The 23,351-nt window shown below is 35.6% G+C and overlaps 6 protein-coding genes across 6 annotated transcripts; 3 read left to right on the top strand and 3 right to left on the bottom strand.

The window, feature by feature from the left end:
* The first annotated feature begins 581 nt into the window (after nt 1–581).
* Nucleotides 582–2,940, top strand: LOC106136460 (small ribosomal subunit protein uS4). The gene is made up of 4 exons (XM_013337019.2): nt 582–731; nt 1,088–1,319; nt 1,693–1,879; nt 2,741–2,940. Exons 2-4 carry the CDS (start codon nt 1,097–1,099, stop codon nt 2,913–2,915), a joined length of 585 nt encoding a protein of 194 aa, XP_013192473.1. The 5' UTR covers nt 582–731; nt 1,088–1,096; the 3' UTR covers nt 2,916–2,940.
* Nucleotides 2,912–6,077, bottom strand: LOC106136440 (pyroglutamyl-peptidase 1). Its single transcript, XM_013336990.2, has 3 exons — nt 5,720–6,077; nt 4,570–4,811; nt 2,912–3,630 (listed from the first exon to the last, which is right to left on the bottom strand). Exons 1-3 carry the CDS (start codon nt 5,942–5,944, stop codon nt 3,438–3,440), a joined length of 660 nt encoding a protein of 219 aa, XP_013192444.2. The 5' UTR covers nt 5,945–6,077; the 3' UTR covers nt 2,912–3,437.
* Nucleotides 6,078–6,182: 105 nt separating this feature from the next.
* LOC106141950 (dnaJ homolog subfamily C member 2) lies at nt 6,183–8,737 on the top strand. Its single transcript, XM_013343583.2, has 2 exons — nt 6,183–7,330; nt 7,665–8,737. Exons 1-2 carry the CDS (start codon nt 6,461–6,463, stop codon nt 8,649–8,651), a joined length of 1,857 nt encoding a protein of 618 aa, XP_013199037.2. The 5' UTR covers nt 6,183–6,460; the 3' UTR covers nt 8,652–8,737.
* Nucleotides 8,738–12,828: 4,091 nt separating this feature from the next.
* On the bottom strand, nt 12,829–17,226 carry LOC106140943 (uncharacterized). The gene has a single exon (XM_013342595.2). It carries the CDS (start codon nt 16,841–16,843, stop codon nt 15,551–15,553), a length of 1,293 nt encoding a protein of 430 aa, XP_013198049.2. The 5' UTR covers nt 16,844–17,226; the 3' UTR covers nt 12,829–15,550.
* A 508-nt stretch (nt 17,227–17,734) lies between these two features.
* LOC106140941 (glutathione S-transferase 1-like) lies at nt 17,735–20,299 on the bottom strand. The gene is made up of 7 exons (XM_060949771.1): nt 20,186–20,299; nt 19,845–19,983; nt 19,464–19,522; nt 19,029–19,170; nt 18,340–18,533; nt 17,904–18,001; nt 17,735–17,829 (listed from the first exon to the last, which is right to left on the bottom strand). Exons 1-7 carry the CDS (start codon nt 20,227–20,229, stop codon nt 17,735–17,737), a joined length of 771 nt encoding a protein of 256 aa, XP_060805754.1. The 5' UTR covers nt 20,230–20,299.
* LOC106140503 (glutathione S-transferase 1-like) lies at nt 17,793–23,039 on the top strand (the record flags this gene model as incomplete). Its single annotated transcript, XM_060949675.1, has 6 exons — nt 17,793–17,851; nt 20,904–21,044; nt 21,607–21,772; nt 22,069–22,266; nt 22,669–22,785; nt 22,869–23,039. Coding segments are annotated over exons 2-6 (729 nt in total), but the record flags the coding sequence as incomplete, so codon positions are not given.
* Between the last annotated feature and the right edge of the window lie 312 nt (nt 23,040–23,351).

Below are 23,351 nucleotides of genomic sequence, written 5' to 3'. Positions count from 1 at the left end.
ACTAGCCTTTTGACAAAAGTCCTCTGTGGCCTTTTGTAAGAGAAATGCACAGATTTAAAAACATAACATATATATACTATTTATGTCTGTGGAGAAATAATTGAAGAAATTATACGGTTTATTTTTATATAGTAATACATGTTATAATATAAAAACGTGACGCCAATGAAACATTTTGGCTAGATAAACGGTACATTAAGTAAATAAATTTACAAATTTTGTTTTACACAACAGTAATTATCCCATATGTTTCGTGCGTTCGTCTTATTGAATAAAAAAAATATGTTTATGGTTGATCCAAATGTTACCAGTTTCTGTCATTTTACACAAAATTGAGGACAGTATATAAGGCTATTGATTGAAAATTTTTAGGTACACCGGATTTTTAGGTACACCGGATAGAGTCAAGATCTGCCATTCAATTAAAATCCAATGCGAGGTTACAGAACAATATACTACGAGTGTAGGTTCTGTCTACCCCCCAAGAGGGGTATGTATTAACTTATATTAATTAACATAAGGATTTAAGTACGCACTTTCAAATTTTTTTTGTTGAGAATTTGGGATAACGATAATGCTATTTTTATTTTGCTATGGCAATCTACTAGGAATGTGACAGTGACAAACATTTGACAACCAGCATTTGACATTTTATTTTGTGTTTGTGGTCATTCTCTACTCTATCTGTGTTCTTTCTTTTCTTTTTAGGCGAGCCGTGTTAGCGGAACCAGGTGATATTTTTTGTTTATTTCAATGAAAATATATAAATATTCCGGTGTTTCGCTAAATCTGTGTAGTTTGAAAAGGTTAATAACTTTTACAATCCGAAATAATATCGCTTAACTTCGATGAAAACGGATTTTGTGAACATTCGACATAACCTAAACTTTCAGCCTCAAAGTAGATCATAGCGATTAAAATAAGATCGCGTTGAGTGGACAACGAGGCAAAAGCAACGCCGTGATTAAATCAGTGCTTTAACTTGCATGTGTTAGTTCTTGCAGTGATATTACGGCTACACCGCATTTCATATTGTTAGTACAAATAGTTTCAAAAGAAGTGATTCTAACCAAGTTTGCATCTCCAGCTCGCCAAGATGGTGAACAACAGAGTACCGTCGGTATTCTCGAAGACATACGTGACTCCCCGGCGTCCTTTCGAGAAGGCTCGTTTGGACCAGGAGTTGAAAATCATTGGAGAGTATGGTCTCCGAAACAAGCGAGAGGTGTGGAGGGTGAAATACACGCTGGCTCGTATCCGTAAGGCTGCCCGTGAGCTCCTCACGCTTGAAGAGAAGGACCCAAAGAGGTTGTTTGAAGGTAAGTTAACCTTTTGTGATACCTACTTATGATTCAAACAATGCATGCATTAATATAATTATTTAGTGCTTAATTTATTAGGTTTATTTAGGTTTTATATCTGTCAGTGGTTTTGTATTGGTTAGGAAATTAAAAGCACATGGTCTTTTCTTACCACCACTTTTTTATTAATGCATGAAACATATAAGCATTTGAGTGTTAATTTTGTAGGCTATATAATAAAAGTTAACTAAAATGATGAAAATATCTGGCAACCTCTTGTCAGAACACTATTGTTGATAAACTCAAATATCCTGATAACACATTTCACCACACTAAATTATTCTTATTTAATTTCACACAACAAATTTCACAAATATTCCTTAAATTCCAGGCAATGCCCTCCTCCGTCGTCTGGTCAGGATCGGAGTGCTGGATGAGAAGCAGATGAAGCTTGATTACGTGCTCGGCCTGAAGATTGAGGACTTCTTGGAGCGCCGCCTGCAGACCCAGGTGTTCAAAGCTGGTTTGGCCAAGTCCATCCATCACGCTCGTATCCTCATTAGGCAGAGGCATATTCGGTAAGGATTTTGTTTTATAGTATGAAAATAATTAACATCTAATCAAACAGATATGAGGATATACAAAGGTGCAAGTGCAATTTATTATGGCAGAATTGAATTCTCTTTATTTAACTAATTTTACTAAGGGCTTGGAAGTTTTTTAAAGTTGATTTTATCATTACAGTCTATAAAATTGGATCATTCACATATATCTCTGCGCAAATGTGCAGTGTTTTGCACATCTTTGCTGGTTCCTATTATTAATTTTTGTACCACTTTTTAATGGATATTTTGTTTTATATGCTAAAAATAAAATGAATGCATGATGTAGCCCGAGACTAATTGGAGCATTATTGTGACAATGAATGCAGGTAACAAACTTGGCTGCTCGGCACAAGCGAGCTATGGTTTGACAATCCTGAATTACATTCATACAGACCACTTGAATTTCAACCCAGTTGAATTCAATGTCTTGAAATATGCTTACGCTCTTTGAGCTGGCAGGTAATGTATAGAATTTATGTTACTGTTTGGATAGAAGCCTATATTTATGGGATTTATTTAATGTAAGATTAAATTTGAATTGTACATTCACAATAAAGCTTAGCTTTGTTTTCCCTCTTACTCTGTTAACCTAGAGGTAGAAAGAGATGGAAAAGAAACATGCCTTGCTTGTTAATTAGTCCCCATGTTGCACATATTGGAAATTTATTAGGCAATTATTTTAGTTTTCTTTTGCTATATCAATATTCATAGTAAAAGGTTTTTGTATCTGTGCAGTGTAAAAGAGTCAAAATAAATATATGTATCTTCATCATATCAAAATTTGATTAACCTCTCAAATATTGATCAGTTCCTAACCATATATTCTTCTTCCAGCGTCCGCAAGCAAGTGGTGAACATCCCATCGTTCATCGTCCGCTTGGACTCTGGCAAACACATTGACTTCTCCCTGAAGTCTCCGTTCGGCGGCGGCCGCCCCGGACGCGTCAAGAGGAAGAACTTGCGCAAGGGACAAGCTGGTGGAGCCACCAATGATGAAGAGGAAGATTAGACAATAAACTAATGTTTATTAACTATATGTATCTTTTATTTATGATCCTTATCACGGATTTTTTAATTTCACCTGCCTTGTCTGTTTATTCTTAAGTACATATTTACATTTTGTTGATACTGATTTTATTCGTCTTCAGTTAAATTTAGACTTCGGCAAAATTAAATAATCCATGAATTTGTATTGTAGTACATAGAATTTTCGATTACAATGTTTTTCTTACAATACTGATAAACATCTCATTATACTTATAATACACAAAACTTTAAAGATAAATTTTTGTACAACAATTATGGAATGCATAGTGCTTTACAAATAATAGTTAAGTATAATATCTATTTCAGTTCGATAGCATTATATTTCACTCGTTACCTACATTAGTAATAATTTTTATAGGTACCTGCGCTTACCTTCAAAGATGTTATAGGTAACTTTTCCTATTCATTATATGTATATATTTTGTGGCCCTGAAAAGCTGCTCTGTTTGCTTTATTATCAATTATCTACTTCTTAAGATTTCCATTAATCTGCTGTGCCATACATCTTTTCTGCTGCTTCTCTCTCTCTTATCTGATTGAGACACAAATCCAGGATCCTCTCCAACCCTCGGGCAGTAGTCTCTGAAGAGTATATCTGCATGTCCGGAACATGGACAAAGATAGTACGAGTATTGTCTATACTCAAGGATCGGTAGTAGATATATTCGCATAAGTATCTGGAATAGTAAATTGTTATTGTCATTATCTGAACCAAATTAAAAGAGAAATGTTGTTCTTGACACTTAGAATGCACTGGATGTCGTAAAAGGCGGCTAAGGGATAGCATACTAGTTAGTATATGCACTGGATGTCGTAAAAGGCGGCTAAGGGATAGCATACTAGTTAGTATTTTTCTTTAGTGAATGGGCTAGCAACCTATCACTATTTGTATCTCATTTTCTTCATTAATCCAAACAGCTGAACATAGCCTTTTGTCTATATATTTTTGATAAAAACGTGATGATGTATGCAGGGATCGTGGCAAGTGAAAAGACATAGTCTCTTCCTGAGAGGTGTGTTTTTATGTATGTATGGACCAATCAGCATCAGGCCAAAAAGCATAAGCAGTGGAGGATACAATGCACTGAAAACTATCAAGATAAGATATGAAGATCCACTTTGTGCACTGGTTGCACCCTTTATGGAGGCTGTGTTCTGCTTTAGACTACTATTCAGAAATGGATACATCAGATAATTCAATAAAACTTTTCTATCTGACATTCGCAATTGTTTTACTTGATAGAAGTTCATATTATCAGTCAATTTCACTTATCTGAATTGCACAAGATTTTGTTGCAAGTTAGTGGTATCAAAACATGTTTGTTATCATCAGCAAGTACAAATACATATATGTCATTGAGATATAAAATACAATAAATTTATCTGAAAATCCATACAAAGAATGGAAAATTAATCTTTCTATTAATATTTTAAATGGGATTTTAAGTATGTGTGTGTGTTTGTTACCCTTTAACCCAAAATCAACTAGACAGATTTTAAGACACTGAGCATATGGGAAAAATATTACATAGGTACTTTTTATCCTAAAATTTAGAAAGCTAGTTTCATCATAATTTTACAAAAAGTTTTTGTTTATACTTGTATAAATAACCCACCTCCCAGCATCCTTCGAGACCACAGCACTACTTCTTTCTTCTAGTGGGTTACCGTCATTGAACTCCTTGCATATCCTCTCGATGTCCAGCCTAGTCTGCATTCGGATGGCTCCGTCAGCCGGGCAGACGTGGTTAGGTGGGCAACGGTCCAGGTAGTCCATGCGTTGGTAGCCCTTTTTGTGTGCCTGCATCTCCAGGGTTAGTTCCTTTGCGTTACTTGATACTCCTACGTGGATCATCAACTGTAAATAAATTATGTTGTAAGTAGGTTGCTGTTATGATATATTTATGGAAAAAAGCTGAACGTGGAGTTTTGGTCTTTTGATAACTGTTGGATCTGTTCCCTGCAAGGGATATAGACATGATTATATGTTATGTTATTTATGAAAAAAAAATTATTTGTTTTGTTGTCCAAAGATGTTAAGAGTAATAACAACTTACTGAATTAATTTTGATGAAATTGTATGTTTTTGCCAGTAAGTCAAGCTAGTCAGAAACTATCCAAAAAGGCTCGACTGGCTGTGCACAGGGGCGTGTTGGTCCCGACATTAATGTATGGGAGTGAAAGTTGGGTATGGCAAAAGAAGCATGAAAGCAGAATAAATGCAGTGGAAATGAGAGCGTTAAGGAGTATGATGGGTGTGAAATTGAGTGACAGGATAAGGAACAGCATGATAAGGGAATGTTGTGATGTGAAAGAAGATGTAGTTACAGGAATAGAAAAGGGTATGTTAAGATGGTTCGGTCATGTGGAGAGGATGAATGAAAGCAGGTTGACTAAGCAGATATACAAGGAGAGTGTGGAGGGAAAGGTCGGAGTGGGAAGACCTAGACGAACGTATCTTGATCAAATTAAGGACGTCCTGGTAAAGGGTCAGGTCAAAAGTACCCGAAACCGCCGAGCTTGTATGAAGAGAGTTATGAATGTGGACGAAGCGAAAGAAGTATGCAGAGATCGTGGCAAGTGGAAAGAGGTAGTCTCTGCCTACCCCTCCGGGAAAGAGGCGTGATTTTATGTATGTATGTATGTAAGTCAAGCTTTGTTTCAGGGGGAGGCAGGGTCGACAAATGCATCACGCAATAATATTTCTTTCACTAATAACGATGTAGGTATGTATTTATCTTAATAAAAATGTATAATTTACTTTACCTTAGGTTCATGTGTATCCCATAACGCTGGCACAAACTCGTCAACATTTTCATAAGTAACAGGAATTTCAAGTGGAACAAACTCAATCTTGTGTTTTCGCTCAATTTCTTCTTTATTCATCAATTTCACAGCTTCCCAACTTGCGTTTACCGGGTGATTTGCAAAAGGGCCGAAACCCGTCACTAAAACTATTGGTTTGAAAAAGTCATCCATATTATTACACATTGCGTCGTGTACGAAAATCTTTAAATTGGAGGATAAGTTCACTAAAATCTAAATAAAGAGCGACTTGTAGCAAGTTTTTGAAATGTTGATATTATTTTTCTTTGACAATTGATAACGGAAGTCAGCTGACACGATTATGTTGGCATTACTCTGGATTTGCATGACGTAAAGCCGCGCATTGTTTCCAGCTCGATGCGCTTATACATGCGCGCATGTGCTCAATATCTTTGCTAATCCCGGTACGGAAAAACAATAATCTAGATTTAAAAAATTTCATTCATCTCATTCATTCATTCTGTTCTCGATGTCTTTTTGAAAGCGCGTTTAGTGTTTAAATTATGTTTAATTATTTTAATAGTGGTTTTATTCATTAGTTGCAACCTTTATCTTGATTTCGGCTTACTGAGAGGTGCTCTCAAAATAATAGTTGAAAGTAGTTACGTTAATGAGGTGTTTACCTCATTTATAGGTTATGTTAGTACTGTGTCCATATTTTAGTCAAAAAGTTAATTGAAAATGAGTAGCGGAGATTCTAGTAACAATTGTCGGGTAGTGGCGATACCATGGCCATGCGTGAAGCGGAAAGTGGAATGCGCTGGTGCCGCATTTTTAAGATATTATAGTATAAAATGCCATGGCGAAGATGCTCTACTTAGTACCACAAATTCCAAAGAAAAGGCCGAGGAAGTTATTTTTGAGGATGATGTCGAGTACTTACGGAGTCTAGACCCCAAGGACTGGAAGAATCAGGATCATTATGCTGTATTGGGTGTAAAGAATTTACGTTATAAAGCGTCTGATGATGACATTAAGCGTGCCTATCGCCAAAAAGTTTTGAAACACCACCCGGACAAACGGAAGGCGCAGGGTGAGGATGTCCGCAGTGATGACGACTATTTCACGTGCATAACAAAGGCTTATGAGATTCTTGGAACGCCAATTAAACGCAGGTCCTATGATTCTGTGGATCCATTAGTAGATGACGCCATTCCATCTAATTCAGACATTAAAAAGGAAGGTTTCTACAAAGCGTTTAGTAAATATTTTGAAATTAATGCAAGGTGGTCAGAAAAGAGGAATGTGCCTCTATTAGGTGATGAGAACAGTCCGAGAGACCAAGTTGAAAGGTTTTATGCATTTTGGTATGAATTCGACTCATGGCGCGAATTCTCTTACATGGATGAGGAGGAGAAAGAGAGAGGGGCTGACCGGGAAGAGAGGCGCTGGATTGAGAAGCAGAACAAGGCTGCTCGGGCGAAGCTAAAGAAGGAAGAGATGTCGAGGATTCGTAGCCTAGTGGACTTGGCATATGCTAATGATCCAAGGATCCAGCGTTTCAAGCAAGAGGACAAAGATAAGAAACTGGCTGCCAAGAGAGCTCGACAAGTAAGTAAATCTGTGATAGATAGAATAGATAATTTGTTTTAGAAACTCAGATGTCCCTCGTTTTGTGTGCAGGCTGCTGTCTATGTTGGTCTAGTATTACAGTGTAAGTTAGTTTTTACCATTCACCACAATAAAATTCAGTAATTATATGTTAGTGTTAGGAAGGTGACATGATACAAATAGGATTTTCAACTTTTAACAAGAATATATATATGATAACAGTCATAAAAATTGCCATTTCAATAAATTCATTCTAAGCCCAGTATATAAAATATTTCTGCAAGAAATCTTGCCCCTCTTGATAGTTAAGTAACTAGAAATTAACTTTTTCCAGGATGCCGTTCAAGCCAAAAAAGCTGAAGAAGAACGTCTAATAAGAGAAGCACAGGCCGCTAAACAAAAAGCGGAAGAAGCCGAGCGAGCAAAACTGGAGGCCGCGCGCGCGGAACGAGAACAAATGAAGAAAAACCTACGCAAGGAACGCAAGGCCTTGCGAGACCTCTGCAAGACCAACAACTACTATTCTCAGACTGATGACGAAATGGTCTCACACATGGCTGCCGTAGAGAAAATTTGTGAAGTCATGAAAGTCCTTGAGCTCCAAGACCTTATGAAAGACTTGGAATCTAACGGCCGGGAAGCATTCGTGAGAACAGTCCAAAATACAGAAGATAAATTGGAAGCTGAAAGAAGAGCCTTATTTGAAACTAAAAAAGTTGAGGAACAAAAAACTAAAAAGGATTCTGTGATTAGAGCGCCCATAGAATGGACGGCTGAAATGATGCAACTTTTAATCAAAGCAGTCAATCTCTTCCCTGCCGGAACCAATCAGAGGTGGGAAGTTGTAGCTAACTTTCTCAATCAGCACAGCACCTTCACTGACGACAAAAGATTTACAGCTAAAGATGTTCTCAATAAGGCTAAAGATTTACAAAGCTCTGATTTCTCAAAGAGTAGTCTAAAGAAAGCTGCCAACGAGGAGGCTTTTGATCAATTTGAGAAGGAGAAGAAAAAAGTAGCCAATCATATGGATGAAAACAGTATATCGAAGAGTGACAGCAGTGCGAAATTAGTTAATGGTACAGGGAAAGCAAAAGAAGAAGTTAAACTTGAAGCGGTGAAAGAGGAGCGGGCGTGGACGAAGACAGAACAGGAGCTGTTGGAGCAGGCGATGAAGACATTCCCGGCGAGCACCTCGGAGAGGTGGGATAAGATCGCGGAGTGCATACCGAACCGTTCCAAGAAAGATTGTATGAAGAGGTACAAGGAACTAGTGGAATTAGTTAAAGCCAAGAAACAAGCCGCCAACCTGGCGAAATAGCAAACATTGACAAACTAGTTGTATAATAAATTGAGAAATTGTAAAGATGTGGCAAATGTGTAAACAAAATAAAGATGTAAATAAATGCATGTTTTTTAGTATATCGTTGAGTACCCATATAAGTTGCTCCAATCCGGTCAACCGACTTACAATCGAACTGTTACTGCTAATAGACGATTACTACGCGTAGTATATTCCAGAACCCGCCAATTTTGCTAATCCAAGACCACAGTCTACAAAAATAGCGGGTTCATTAATTTTTTTTTATTATTTTGTATCGTTCACTATTTTTTTTATTGAACTTCCTATTAAACTCATTGTACGTAGGTATATACCTACGACATAATGTTTTTGTTTACATATTTTCACATGGAGATAAACCTGCTACATATGAAGTAAAGGGAAAATTACGCTATTTTACGAGTTGACAATTATCATTCACTTAAAAAAAAAACCTAATTATTTTGAGTTTTATAAACAAAAATTTAAAATTATCAAACCATACTTTTCGTCAATTTGTTAAAGTCAACATTGTAAATAATTGTATTAATTGAACAAAAATGTTTTGTACATATTGAATTCAGACCACTCGAAATTCCTTTGTCAACTCGAAATTTACAGCTCAAAATTATTCTAAGTATATCGCTCATTATAATCTAAACAGTGTCTTTATAACTATGCCTTATGAAACATACTTAGGTTATATCATTGTGGCATTTCCGAAGAAAATGGAAGAAATAAAATCTTTGAAAACATTGCCCGACATCCAATTTTGTTTCATTCATGTCAAATATGTACTCATTTCACAATTGTAGCCACCAAAGGTTTAAAATATTTTAGTTTTAATTTTTTGTATCAATAAACTAAACAAAAAAGAAGTCTACAATGTGAAATTGCTTGAGGTCAAATGAGTTTGTTTACTTAGTTTGACCACGTGGATGGAATGCAAGAAACCACGTGTATTTTCGTTTATTTTTTTTTATATGCAGAAAATACAGTCCATATTATATGTATACAGGTAGTTATTTAAGCTTTACCATGATTATTTTAACTTTTTCTTAATTCATTACGCTGATAAATATGTTCTCATACTTATTTCTTTTTATGAAATAGATCTAAAAATATGATCGTTGTGACCTTGCAGTAGGTATGTATTTTTGTATTTATTTTTGTGAGTATATAGTCAATTTGGAAATTCAAAATTGCATTTTTTTTTCCTTAGTTTTCCTCTGCAATTCCTGGCCTTTTCCTATTCTTTTTTTTTTTCATTATTTGGTGAACATAATCTTGGCGTTTATTCCGGATGTGCCCTCCCTAGGGTGAAGCTGAGAATCGTGGTGTCCTAGGACCCAGGCCTTCAGAAAGAGTCTGTGTCCTACGATCTACGAGATCATGCTTATATATTTAAGCTCCACTCTTCCAGATTTCTGTTATAAGTGACTAGTGCCGTGTGGTTCCCGGCACGAATAGAAAAAAGAATAGGATCACTCCATCCCTTTCCCGTGGATGTCGTAAGGCGACTAAGGGGAAGACTTTTAAACTTGACATTCTTCCTTTAGGCGACGGGCTAGTAACCTGTCACTATATGAATCTCAATTCTATTATTAAGCCAAACGTGGCCTATCAATCTTTTCAAGACTGATGGCTCTTTCTACCCCGTGAGAGATGTAGCATCACTACCTATATGTATATATGTCATGAGATCATTCTCCCATAAACGCGAACATTTGGCTTGTCGGTGAAGTGGTCCATTAGACTAAATAACCCGTCAGTCAAATGGCTCCGCGACGGTAATGCAGTTTGGAAATGGGTTTCATTAAAGGCTTTCCATGAAGAGTACGAGCCTAATCCTCACTTGAGTGACGCCACACAATAGCCACGTGCGTGTCACCAAGAACCGGTAAAACTTCAATGGTGCAACACCTGTCGCAATGGCCTTGAACTAGAGGATCCCGGTCATACTTCGTGCATTCAATTCGTTATCTATACTAATATTAAAAAACTGAAGAGTTTGTTTGTTTGAACGCGCTAATCTCAGGAACTACTGGTTCGAATTGAAAAATTATTTTTGTGTTTAGTAGACCATTTATCGAAGAAGGCTTTAGGCTATAGGTAGGTATAACATCACGCTGCAACTATAAGGAGCAAAGAAATAATGAAAAATGTAAAAAAAAACGGGGAAAATTATTCATCCTTGAGGTCAATGATGCCCAAAATAACTACCTATTTCACGCGGACGAAGTCGCGGGCACAGCTAGCTTATTCCATAAAAGCCTTAAAATTTAGGTAGGTACTACCTATATCCATCAACATTAAATTTTTAAGCCGTTTCTAGACAATAGCAATGAATCAATGAATGAAGAAAATGCTGCAGTGCAGTTTGTTACCGCTTCTTCTGCACTGATGCTTTGGAAGCGGCAGTGAACTTAGTTTTAAGTAATTTATTTGACGTCAACCAATGTTGTGAATCCAAAAGATATGACAATCATATATGGAGTACTTAGATATCCCATAATAATGAATAATACTTTTTAATTAAGTATCTATAATTTGAATATTGAATCATCAACAAAATAATTTCGTTTTTAGCTTTTTTTGAGTAGGTATCAAAGTACGAGGGACCGCGTAAAATTAGTTGCCATTATGAATTCAGTGTTAAATGCTGACAATTAATATTACGAACGGGCCCATTTTATATTTGAATGGATAATGGAATGAATATCGAGATTTCTTAAACACTTTCTCCGTTATTAGCAATAAAGTCTCGCATAACAAATCTACCTACTTGTTCAAGTATTCAATAACTGTAAATAATGAAAGTTTCTCGAGGGAAATTATTCAATTATATAAGTAGCGCCCAGTGGCTTTCCTCGCGTAAAATTTCGGCATGAAAAGTAAATACATACATATAATCACGTCTTTATCCCTTGCGGGATAGACAGAGCCAACAGTCTTGAAAAGACTGATAGGCCACGTTAAGCTATTTGGCTATAAGATAGAATTGAGATTCAAATAGTGACAGGTTGCTAGCCCATCGCCTTAAAGAGGAATCCCAAGTTTTATAAACTAGGGATTCTTCTTTTAGGCGTCTATCCATTAGTCGCCTTTTACGCCATCCATGGGAACGAGCTGGAGTGGTCCTATTCTTTTTTTATTGGTGCCGGGAACCACACGGCAAAAGTACCGTATATGTTATTCCAGGTTATCCTCTGATGAATGGTATCTACGGGAATGAGATGGAGGTCCTATCCTAAGTGTGGGGCACTGTACGACATCTAGTTAAGAAATTTATGGAGAGCATTTAGGTTAAGTACCTACCTAGACTTGCTATTTTGGAAAATCTGACGAAAAAAAATCTGTAAGTAGGTATTTATTAAGATTTACATAAAACAATTTAAGTGATTGGTTCCAGTTGAAAACGATAATGATCAGATGATCGAAATTATTGTTCATTCGTGCATAAGTAACGATTGAATCTAAACTCAAGCAGTTAGCAGGTAAACAATAAAGGAGGGAGAATTAATTCGCTTTGAAGAATCGATTAACTGATTTAAATTTTAAATTTCAACAATTATCTACTTAGTAGCTTAATTTTTGTAGCTCGACGTAATTATCTAGGGTACTCCCTTGGGAGGCGCCACAACAGAATATTCTAGCTATTCTTCGTCACTTTTGTATAAAAGAACTGAATTTTTTCATTTAAATTCATTTTAGAAGGGTTTTTGTAGCGATGGTAGGTAAAAATGTTAGCTTGTTGGGTAGGTATAGTTATTCATGATAAGTGGGAGGATATTTGATAACAACGCGGTGCGTATGACGAATAGAGTAATATGCATACATACATACATATAATAACGTCCATATTCCTTGCGGGGTAGACAGTGCCAACAGTCTTGAAAAGACTGAAAGACCACGTTTAGCTGTTTGGCGAAATAATAGAATTGAGATTCATATAGCGACAGGTTGCTAGCCCATGGCCTAAAAAAGAATCACAAGTTTGTAAGCCTATCCCGTAGTCGCCTTTTATGACATCCATAGGAAAGGCATGGAGTGGTCCTATTCTCTTTTGTATTGGTGCCGGGAACCACACGGCAACATCAGTTCATATAAAAATACCTCAATTACAAATAAAACAAAATGTGATTAAAAAAATTGCAATATGTATTGCTTTGTTAATTATAAATTGTCACAATCAACTTAAAGAGATTACAAATATATTGAATTACAAAATCAAAGGTTCATATTAAACCACATCAAATACTTTCACTAGACGCTTTATAGTGGTCTTTTGTTTAATCGCAAACTTGAAATTAGCATTATCGTGATTGAGATTTTGCATTGTATTAAAATTATGCAAGAAATGACGCCACTGAACTCAACTTGGAGTGTTACCGTATGGTGCCTTACCACAAAATATTCAATCAATCATGTATTACATCTTCTTATTTCTTATTCATTCGTAATATCGTTTTGATATCCTTCAGAAATACGCATATGATGCAAGTGTAGTTGTTTACAGAGTATAAGACCAGCAAGCGGGTGTGCAGTGTACCGAAAATAAATCAACATACCTATTTCTTACTTATCATTACTCAAAAAGTTTCTGAAAAAAAAGTTTCAAAATCCGTGCCAATCGAGCTGTTGAAGACTCGGACACAGTGTCGAACTGTAGCTTTTCAATTTGAATAGGTACTATTTTTCAGGGACAATTGGGACACCAATCAAGAATAAATGTTTTGTTGCAAGAATAACAGTCAGGAAGAAAGTTCTGACGTTACTTAAGCTCTAAAGATTTCGTTGAAATTTGGAAATAGTTGCACACACAGTTAGCAACTCTTCTACTCACGGCTAGATGAAAAAATGAAGGTATATCGTACATACTTACTTAAATCTACTTAAAACATTGTATAATGCTTAGCTACAGCTAATGATATAAAGTTATGTAACGACTTAGTGAGAATTGAATACGCATGGAATATTGACACACTGGTAGACATGTCTTACGTAGGTACCTACTTTTAACCGAAATTTCCAGGAGTTAAACAAACAATAGATAAAACTGGGAATTTCGGGAAATAATCGAGTTCTAAATCCCTGATTATTTATTTATACTCAAGCGACCATTTGTGCAATATTCCATTCGAAAAGTTCGTACCGGTAAATTTATTTCTGCCATTATACTTGAAAACATGTACAGCGATATAAAACTGTTTCGCAGTTTTTCTGATTGGTACTTACAAATTACGTTTCCTTTTTGTAATAACTAAGTATATAAAATTAATTAAAATATTGTTATAATAAATAATTCACGTTTGGTTCGGTTCCTATAAGGCACGTTGAAGGCCATACATTGCATTAAAGCTTAAAATTACTAATATTAGTAAATTTATATATAAAATAAGGATCACAAAAATTTTGTACAAATATTTAAAAGGGAAAACAAACGTAATTAATTTTTCAAGAAATATTTTTTAATTTTTTCTCAAATGTTGAAATCAACTTTCAAATATTTGTACTTAATTTGATGTGCCTTATATTTTTATAACTTAATTATGTAGATACTTATATTACTGAGAGAACGTGTGAAGTAATCTAAAATGGCGGAAATATATTGCAGCTATTATCGCCAATGTGCACAAATATAATAATCTATGACTAAACAGAGGTCAGCTTTATTTATATTTGCATTTATGTTTGCACAGCTACATATAACAAAGAGAGTGAAAAGTAATGTTATGTTGACCTCTATTTTATACAGTTAATGAACAAATAAAACATTTATTCATAAGTTATGCAAAAATAAGCACTATAAGAAAGAGAAAGTTGAGATTACAAAAAAAAAAAACAGCAAAATAAGAGCACCATTTTTGGCACCAAAGAAATACAATTAAAAAATTAACAAAAAAATATTCAATAAATTCGTGATTTCCAACCAATAATGTAATTCAGGTAAATATCAATCAGTCTTATTATTAAGTACAATGCAAAATTATTTTTGAACTATTAGAAAAATCAAAAACAAACTTTCAAAGCTTTTTAAGATTGAGTTTCTAATATAATTGAGCATATTATTTTATAATCACATACAAATGAGATTAAGAAAATGCTTAGAAAGAGAAAATCTTTTTATATATCAAAATATATTAGTATAAAAACATAGTAAACTCTAAGGAATGTTACGTCTTATTGGTAGTCATAGATCTAGCTAGACCCTGCTAGTGATATACAGTGGACTACATCGAAAAGTATTCCACCATCCATAAGTTACAACAGGTATTCTTTTCTTTTGTGGCCAAATCACTTAGCACAAGGGTGTCAGAACGGATTTTTTTTATAAGGTGTATCTATATATTATATATCATTATCCTATGTAATTTAACTTACTGTACTTGTTCTCATTTCCAAATAAATATTATTTTCATTTTTCATTGTTGTATTGTGCTGTATTAACCAACTTTTTTACCTATCTCTTATTTCACCCTGTTCACATATTTGCTTTGCATACAGATGAGTAAAATGCGGTATCTAGTTAGATCTATGTCTGTAGTCTTACTGCTAAATCAAGGCACATAACAAATTAATATTAAGATGGCTCATTGGTTCCGGCAGGTACATCTGCACTTACACCGAAAATTAAATAACTTATAGCTATTTAATATTAAGTTATTCTCAACATTTTTAAAGTATAATGATGAAGAGATTTTCTCCATATACTGAATATAAAAGATTGTAAAAAAATTGGTCCCTTAATTAAATGTGGTATAATGTATAGGCTTATTTTAAGCCTTTTAAGGTAATGATAGATAATATCTAACCAAAAGTAATTACATATTGTCTTCTAAAAATGAAGTATCATAAAATCAATAAAAATGAGATTTGCATTTAAAGAGATTCAAAAGTTACTGTATCTTGCATCCTTTTCTTTTCTTCTGCAAGTCGGCTTGCTTGTTCTTCTTCTTCACTAGTGCTTCAGCGGTGATATCGGAGATGACTGACAATCTCTTGCTGTTGTCTGTCCTGTCATGCATATGTTGCGGAGTCATGTTGCCATTGTCCAATGGGAACGTAGAACTGTATAAGTTGTTGTTCTCGCTCAGGCTGTGTGGCATGATTTGGCTGTTTGTGTGACCGTCATCATTGTCCGTGGGATAGTGGGATGCTGGTCTGATGCTCACAGGGTCTGGAAAACGAGGCTTTTTACCTGTCGTAGGAGGCGGTGGAGGCTGCCTGTACTGCAGTGGCACGTTCCCATTGTGCGGACTATGTAAATCAAACTCCATTGATCTGTTATGAGAATGAGATGAATTCATGTTACTTGTGCCAGGTTCTTGAGAATAATACTGGTTTGAAATCTCTTTTGATCGCAAGGCACTGGCTTTAGACTGAATATGCTCCTTTTCGAATGGTTCTACGTAATTCAAATCAGAGTCAACTGACTTACAGAGTCGGAGTCTACTGTCACGGATCAAATCTTTAGGATTACTGTATGCATCACATAGGGTTGCTTGTGGTGGTGCTGGTAGCGGCTCATTCTCCCGTTGTTGCTGAGCTAACCTCTGCTGCTTTTTTAACAATGCTTTCTGCCGTGCTTTTTCTTTAGCCCTCTGCAGCTTTTTATACTCTCGTTCCTGCAGGAGTCTAGCAAGTTCTCCATCTTGAACTTCAACAGCACATCTCATGTCGGCCAGCAATGCATCCTCTCCTTGCCCCTGACTCAATTCTCTAGCTAATCTTGCATCCTTTTCTTCCTGTTCCAATCTTTTTCTCATTTCCTCAAATTCAGCAGGAGATAAACCAAGCTCTTCCGGGTTTATGTCATCATCAGGCGGGGGAGGAGCAGGGACGGCTCTGCTGGAGCTCGGTTGCGGAATTTCGGGCAATTGACGACGTTGTCGGCGGAGGTTTATTTCTGCTATTTCACGCGCAATTTCCGCATCAATCTCAGCCTGCCGCAAGCGCGACATCTCGCGCATGTGCAGCTCATTGTCGATGCCGCGCTGCTCGTGCAGAGCGACCGGGAAATCCTCGCGGATCTGTTGGTTTCTGTACCTATTTTCGCACAAGTGGGAGGAAATCTCCCGGTCCTGAAGTCTGTGAGCCAGAGCTCCGTCGGTTCTTACGAGCCACTGCTCCCTTAGATCTGTGACGTGCCCGAGTTTTGGCATCGTATCTCTCGCTTGGAAACCAGCCATGACAAGACACGGATGAAGTCCCTTACAATTTGAATGTCATGGAAAAAGGTTAGTCCGTAATTACGGACTCAATCGTATCGGAACACGAATGATGGCACCAGCTGAAGTCACAAACACTATCACAACACAAGTTCAACCTTTCACGAATACTTTCTTCATGTTCCGTGGGAAAATAAGACTGCCACTAACTTTTTATACCACCCGTGTGAACATTGCAATAACAATGGACAGCTAAGTTTGATAATCTACATAACTAATAGTAATTACTTCAACATTGTTCACTCATCCCTCCTACCGAAGAATCCCAAGTTTAATCGAAATCTCAAAACAATTTCCATTGAAACAAGAACACAAAAATATCAATCACTTGACTTGACACTTGCTTGACGGGAATGAGATTGAAGTGAGACAGCATGTTGGCTTTGACAGGTGAATTCCAATGTAGTGAAGGAATAAAAAGTTTATAAAATGGCGTCATAATTTTAATCGATCGATTCTATCGGAATATCATTTTAAACATCGATATCATAAACAAAAAAGCGGCTTATATTTTTGTAATAAGTTTTCATCACATATTGGCAAAAGTTTGACACAAATAATTTGAAGGAACAGTAATATTATTATAATACCGGTTTATTGAAACCTATGTTTGTGATCAAAAAAGTTTTAATATATATGTAACCAGTAAAAAAAAATCATTGCAACAATGAGTTGAAAATAGAATTGCATGTCGTGCATTTTACTTCAAATTCAGTAATAAATAATGATTTCTGTCTTTCGTCTTAATGTCTACTTAAGTACCGGGAAGACTGTAAACGTGACATCCGCAAAATTAAAAAAATATATCAAGTGAATATAAATGTATTTATTAAAATTTTCTATACGACAATATCACTGTAATTCGCTTTCAGGGGTTCCTGTTCTGGCACGCCTTCCCTCCGAACTTCGAGGACATTTGAACACATCGTCAAACACACTGCTCGAATCTGATGCCGACAAACACATTTTGTAAGAACATATTTCTTTTCTTAATTATAGTTGTCTACAAGTGAGAACTCGCCTATTCTTCTCGCGAATTCTCCAAGGCCCTTCTTGTTGGCTGTCATGAAGAATACTTCTTCGGACATACGATGAAGCCAGCCTGACAAACGAGGATAGCTGGAATGTAAGCAAAACTTGTCAAAATCTGAGAAGTAAAAACTTTAACAGTCATCATTTGGTTTATTTTATTTACAGTTATGAGGATGATCGAATTAGCCGAGATAAATTTCAACGACGATTTTGTACCCGAGTGGATTTTGCAGCATATAATACCAGACGCAAATTTGAATAACAACTAATAAATATCACTTGCTAGTTCTTAAACAGTTAATTACTTATTCATATTGTAAATGCAAGTTAAATGTTAACAAAAGTATGAATAATGTGGCACTAAATCAAAACGAAAAAAGAAAACGTTCGTAGAATATTTGTGATGTGATTATTAAAATATTAACTTTGACTTGTCAATCGGCACCAAGATATTCAATGTGCTAATAGTTGCTGCTATGGATATGTCACTGAGAGTGACCCAACTGCCGCCGAACCACTGGCGGCCTACTAGCATGTTCTCCAATTCACGATAGGCGCATTCAATTTCGCATGCGTGGTCGGGCATCACACAATTACATTTCTCGTACAAAACTGGATACTGAAATCAAATGTAGGTAAATACTCGTAATATAAAATGGAATTGTAAGAAAAATTTGACACGTAACAAAAACAATGAAATTGCAAATTGGAGTTAAAATGGGAGCATAAATCTTACGCAACTAAGTAATAAAATTAGTAAAACGAAAGCAGATAAGCTAACAATTTAAAAAGTCCATCACAGGATTTCCCGAAATTCCCACGGGAACGGAAGTAAACGGGAGGTTTTTGTTTACGCGGGTGGAGCCGCATTATTTATTTTAAGGACCTCCTTGGTTTTGGACTTGGGAGTGCCAATAAATGAAGTCTACTTAAAGTCATCTTTTCCTAGTAAATGTTGTAAGAGACGACAAAGGAAATAACCACTTTCTCCTTTTGCACCAACTATGATCTTTCTTGGGTTAGATCCTCCGGTAGTATAACGGTCATAGATGAAAGGCAAGAGGACAAAGTTAAACGGGTTGATAACTATTAAGTATTAAATAAGATTTCTCACTGATGCAGCTCTGTACTTCGGATACAAGATACCACTGTCATAATGCAGCAATTGCTCCACAAGAGCTCTTCCCCCAGCGTCCCTGGGCAAGAGCTGCGCTGAACCCCTATACCGCGACGCAAGATACGTGTTTATTGCATGACTGGAAAGCAAAAAAAAATATTATTGCAAAACATGAAATGTGATGTTCTTGTTGACAGGTTAAAGGTTCGATTTGTGAATTATAATAATTGGCACTTTGGGAAATTAAAGACTGAATCGTCGTAACTTGTACAGCGCTTTGGTTAATTTATTGTGCAATTATTGTTAGTAAAAAATTATTAAGCAATATATAATATTGATCAACTTTGATTATTGATTGATAATATACTTAGGATACCTGAGAAATCGAAAACATATTGCTTGATGAGAGAAAAAATAATTAAATATAATTACCTATCGCAAATAACAAGTTCTCTGTCCTTGAATATAGGTAATGTTTGCAAAGGATTCATCTAGGGCAAAAAAAAAAAATTAGTCAATATCAGAACCAACGGTATAGAAATAATTGATAAGCTCTGTTCAGCTGTATGACATAATAATGAAATTGGGATAGAAATAGGGACAGGTTTCTAGCCTAGGATCCCCTTTAAGAATAATCCCAAGTTTATTAACTTTTCCCTTAGTTACCACCACGGAAAGAGAAGCGGTTCCCATCCTCTTTATTTTTTATTCGGTAATAGAATACATGGAAGTTCAATATAAGTTAATTTATTAGATAGATACCTTTTAACTTGCTTTATTATACACGTTTTATTATTCCAAGATAAAGCTTACTATAATCATTTCTGGATTCCTGTGCTCGCCTTTATCCATATTAACGTCGACTTCGGTGATGTTCAAATTCATAGCGTCAAGTGCCATCATAACGGCTCTGCAAGCAGGGCTTCGGTCTGATTTCCATAGTGTGCAGTGTCTGAAAAAAGTAAAAGTAAAAGGCAGAGCAATAATGTCGAGTAAGTCGTACTAATATATCTTTGTGCCAAACTTCATCAAATATCAGCTGTGCAGCTTATATTTTTTATGACCTGACTAGAGATTGATGAGTGATTGGATTAGGATAGTAATTAGAAGTTGAATTGTAATAATACAAAAAATATAATAATTTAATTACGTACTTTAAAGTGCTAGTCAGTGCGGTCCTACTTTTGCCAGCCCCCATAGCTTAGTGATACATATTAATTTAAAAATTTATTTTTGTTTTCCAAAGGTATGTGAGAAATGTATAAACATGTCACACTAGACAAATTGGTGCCATGTATGACATCTTATAAAATACGTCCAAAAAGTTTTCTTTAAAAAGTGACAATGTTTTCGTAAATATAACAGCATATTCTTTACTACTTCTCCTACGTCCCCGATTTTAAAATGAAATCATGGGAAAGTGTAATCAACTGAGAATTTATTTGTCTTTTAGGCGATGGAGTAGCAATATCTTCCTATCCCTCAATCTTAAATGCTACCATTCTTGGTGCTATCACTTATTTAATAATAATTAGTCAAAATAGATTGATTTTATTGATTTTAATACAAGATTAAAACTTGGGTTTCTCATTTTAAATGCTTCTTAAATAACAAATTGTAGGTTTTTATATCAGTAATAAAAGAAAAGATATAATGTCGCAGGTAAAGCCTGGCGATTCATGACCATTAGCCTTTTAAATTGATACCAAATGCATAATGTAATACGAGCTACGGGATAGTTTCATATGCAAAATATTTCTCCATTCTAAAACCATCTATATTGGTAAAGCTTTTATGTATATTTTTGTTTGTTTTCGTCTACAAGGCGGAGTCTTAATGTATCTAAAAATAAAATTAAGGTTTGTTTTATAGGATATCGAAGGCATATTCGGTTGTGGGAAGTTAAAGACGACAGATGTTTTGAGGATCAAAAATAATGAGTTTGCTCTCAAGTTTAGTCAAAAGCCTTGGACATGGAAACGTTAATCGTTGTTTTAACCATCATTCTACTCGGTAAGTTATGTTTTCTTTATATTGCGTTCGTGTTTCATAGTTTTAAAGTTGTGAGCTGTTTATTTTGTTACTATTTTTGTTTGAAACCTTTAATAAATACTTAGGTACTTTAATATGGACCTTAAAAGAAACGCGAACTGAATAACACAAAGCTTGGCTCAATGATGGAATTGAGATTCAAATAATGACAGGTTGCTTGCCCATCGCCCACAAGAAGAATCTCAGGCATATGGTAAAATTACTCTACTCGTAACCGTGTGGGTCCCGGCACCAATATAAAAAAAGAATTGGATCACTTCATCTCGTTCCCATGGATGTCGATAAAGGCGACTAAGGGATAGGCTTATAAACTTAAGATTCTTGTTTTAGGCCATCGCCTTAAACAAGAATCTTAAGTTCATCGGCTAGCAATCTGTCACTATTTGAATCACAATTCTATCATCGAGCCAAAAAGCTGAACGTGGCCTGTCAGACTTTTCAAGACTGTTGGCACGGTCTACCCCGCAAGGGATATAGACGTGACTATATGTATGTATGTATGTAATAATGGTAGCAACATAAGTTCCAGAAACTCGTTACCATTTGATAAGAAGCCCACGCTGTTCGGAGACGAGGCCTCCCCGCCCGTGCGGTTTGTCATGATGACGGCATCGGCCCTCAACATCGAGTACAAACTACATAGAGTTGATCTATTCTGCTCTGAGCACAAGTCAGAGTTTTATACAAAGGTATTCCACAATACATTCCACGTACCCAAGACGTATACGGGCGTAGACAAGTATTTAACTATTTTAAGGGACGTTTTCAATTAGCAAATACAGTGGTTCTTAATAAGAACGAAATAACTTATCATATTAGAAACGCCTTTATACCAGGGAAAATGAAGCCATTGACCTCAGAAAGACTCAATTTAGATTAATTTAGATTCGGATATTGAAATTTTGCCAGCATATAGCCTAAAATAAGCTGTAAATCAAAGAAACCTTATAGAGATAGTAATTAAAATTAATTATTTTAATTTCAGATTAATCCTTTGCAGAAAGTACCAGCTCTCTCCGTTGGTAACCATATTATTAATGACAGTCATGCAATAGCTTTGTACATGTGTCGTAAGAGTCGGAACTATGCCTTATATCCATATAGTAATACAGCCAAGTCCAGGATAGATCAGATGCTATTTTTCAATTCGGGAACTTTGTTCCCTATAGATAGTGCAATTTATGTAAGATATAGAAATTATTAAATATTGCTTCCATTTTTTAATCTACGCTTGTTTTTGTTTGAGTAGGTAATATGAATGATTTTCTCACACGATACATTTAGATATGTTTATGTGTGTATGTATACTTAGATCTTTCAAACTACACAAAAAAAAAAGTTGCAGTTTTTTAATAGACATACTAATTCAAGAGGAAAGTTTATATGTATAAATGCTACCCATGCGAAGTCGGGCCTGGTCGCTAGTAACAGTAATGATGTGTTAAGTCATAGTTTATTTACTATACCAGTATTTAACACTATTATATGCTCCATCATAGTCAAAAACAGCGAGTCGCATATAAATCGCTTATAACTTGAGCCTAAATCTTACTTCTTTTCAGTGCTATACATCTATTGTTTTCAGTCAGAATTCTTTACCGGTAAATGGCCTGCAGACGAAAGCAAATTGAAGGATTGGTATCACGCTGTAGATTATCTGGAATACCGACTTGGGGAACATAGTTGGCTCGCTGGTGATAAAGTAAGTTACAAATGTTACAATTCTAAAATGTGGTGAACCAAAATATAACAGCTTATTTCATGTTTGTATTTTTGGTGTTTCAGGTCTCTCTTTGTGATCTTTGCTGTGGAGCTACAGTGAGCTCCCTACAGCTGCTCATACCGTTATTGGAGCGCCATCACAAAGTGGATAGTTGGTTGAAGAGATTACAAGCTCATTCTTGTTACAGAGTTAATGAAAATGGATTGAAACGTTTAAATATATTTGTTGAAAAAATAAAGTCCATTTTATAATGTTTCTGTTATTTAATGTTTTCTGTTGGGTCAACCTGCACTACTTGTTTTTAAAACTTGTTTTTGAATAGCATCAATATATTTTGTCAAAATATGAACATAATATCAGGCCCCTTTCTCAGAGGGTTAGGTCAACTTGCCACGATCCCAGAACACTTCTATTGCATCTGGCATCAGAATCTTCACAAATCGTCTCTATACGAGCGGGCCGTATGCCTGTCTATATAAATCGATTTAGAATGTTAATCTACGTCATAGACAAAATAGAGGGAAGGCAGCACTATTAACGTCAAA

Source organism: Amyelois transitella, chromosome 19 (assembly GCF_032362555.1).
Source record: "Amyelois transitella isolate CPQ chromosome 19, ilAmyTran1.1, whole genome shotgun sequence".
NCBI classification, from domain to species: Eukaryota; Metazoa; Arthropoda; class Insecta; order Lepidoptera; family Pyralidae; genus Amyelois; species Amyelois transitella.
The sequence above is the reverse complement of the archived record's forward strand: the minus strand, read 5'-3'. Positions and strand labels throughout refer to the sequence as shown.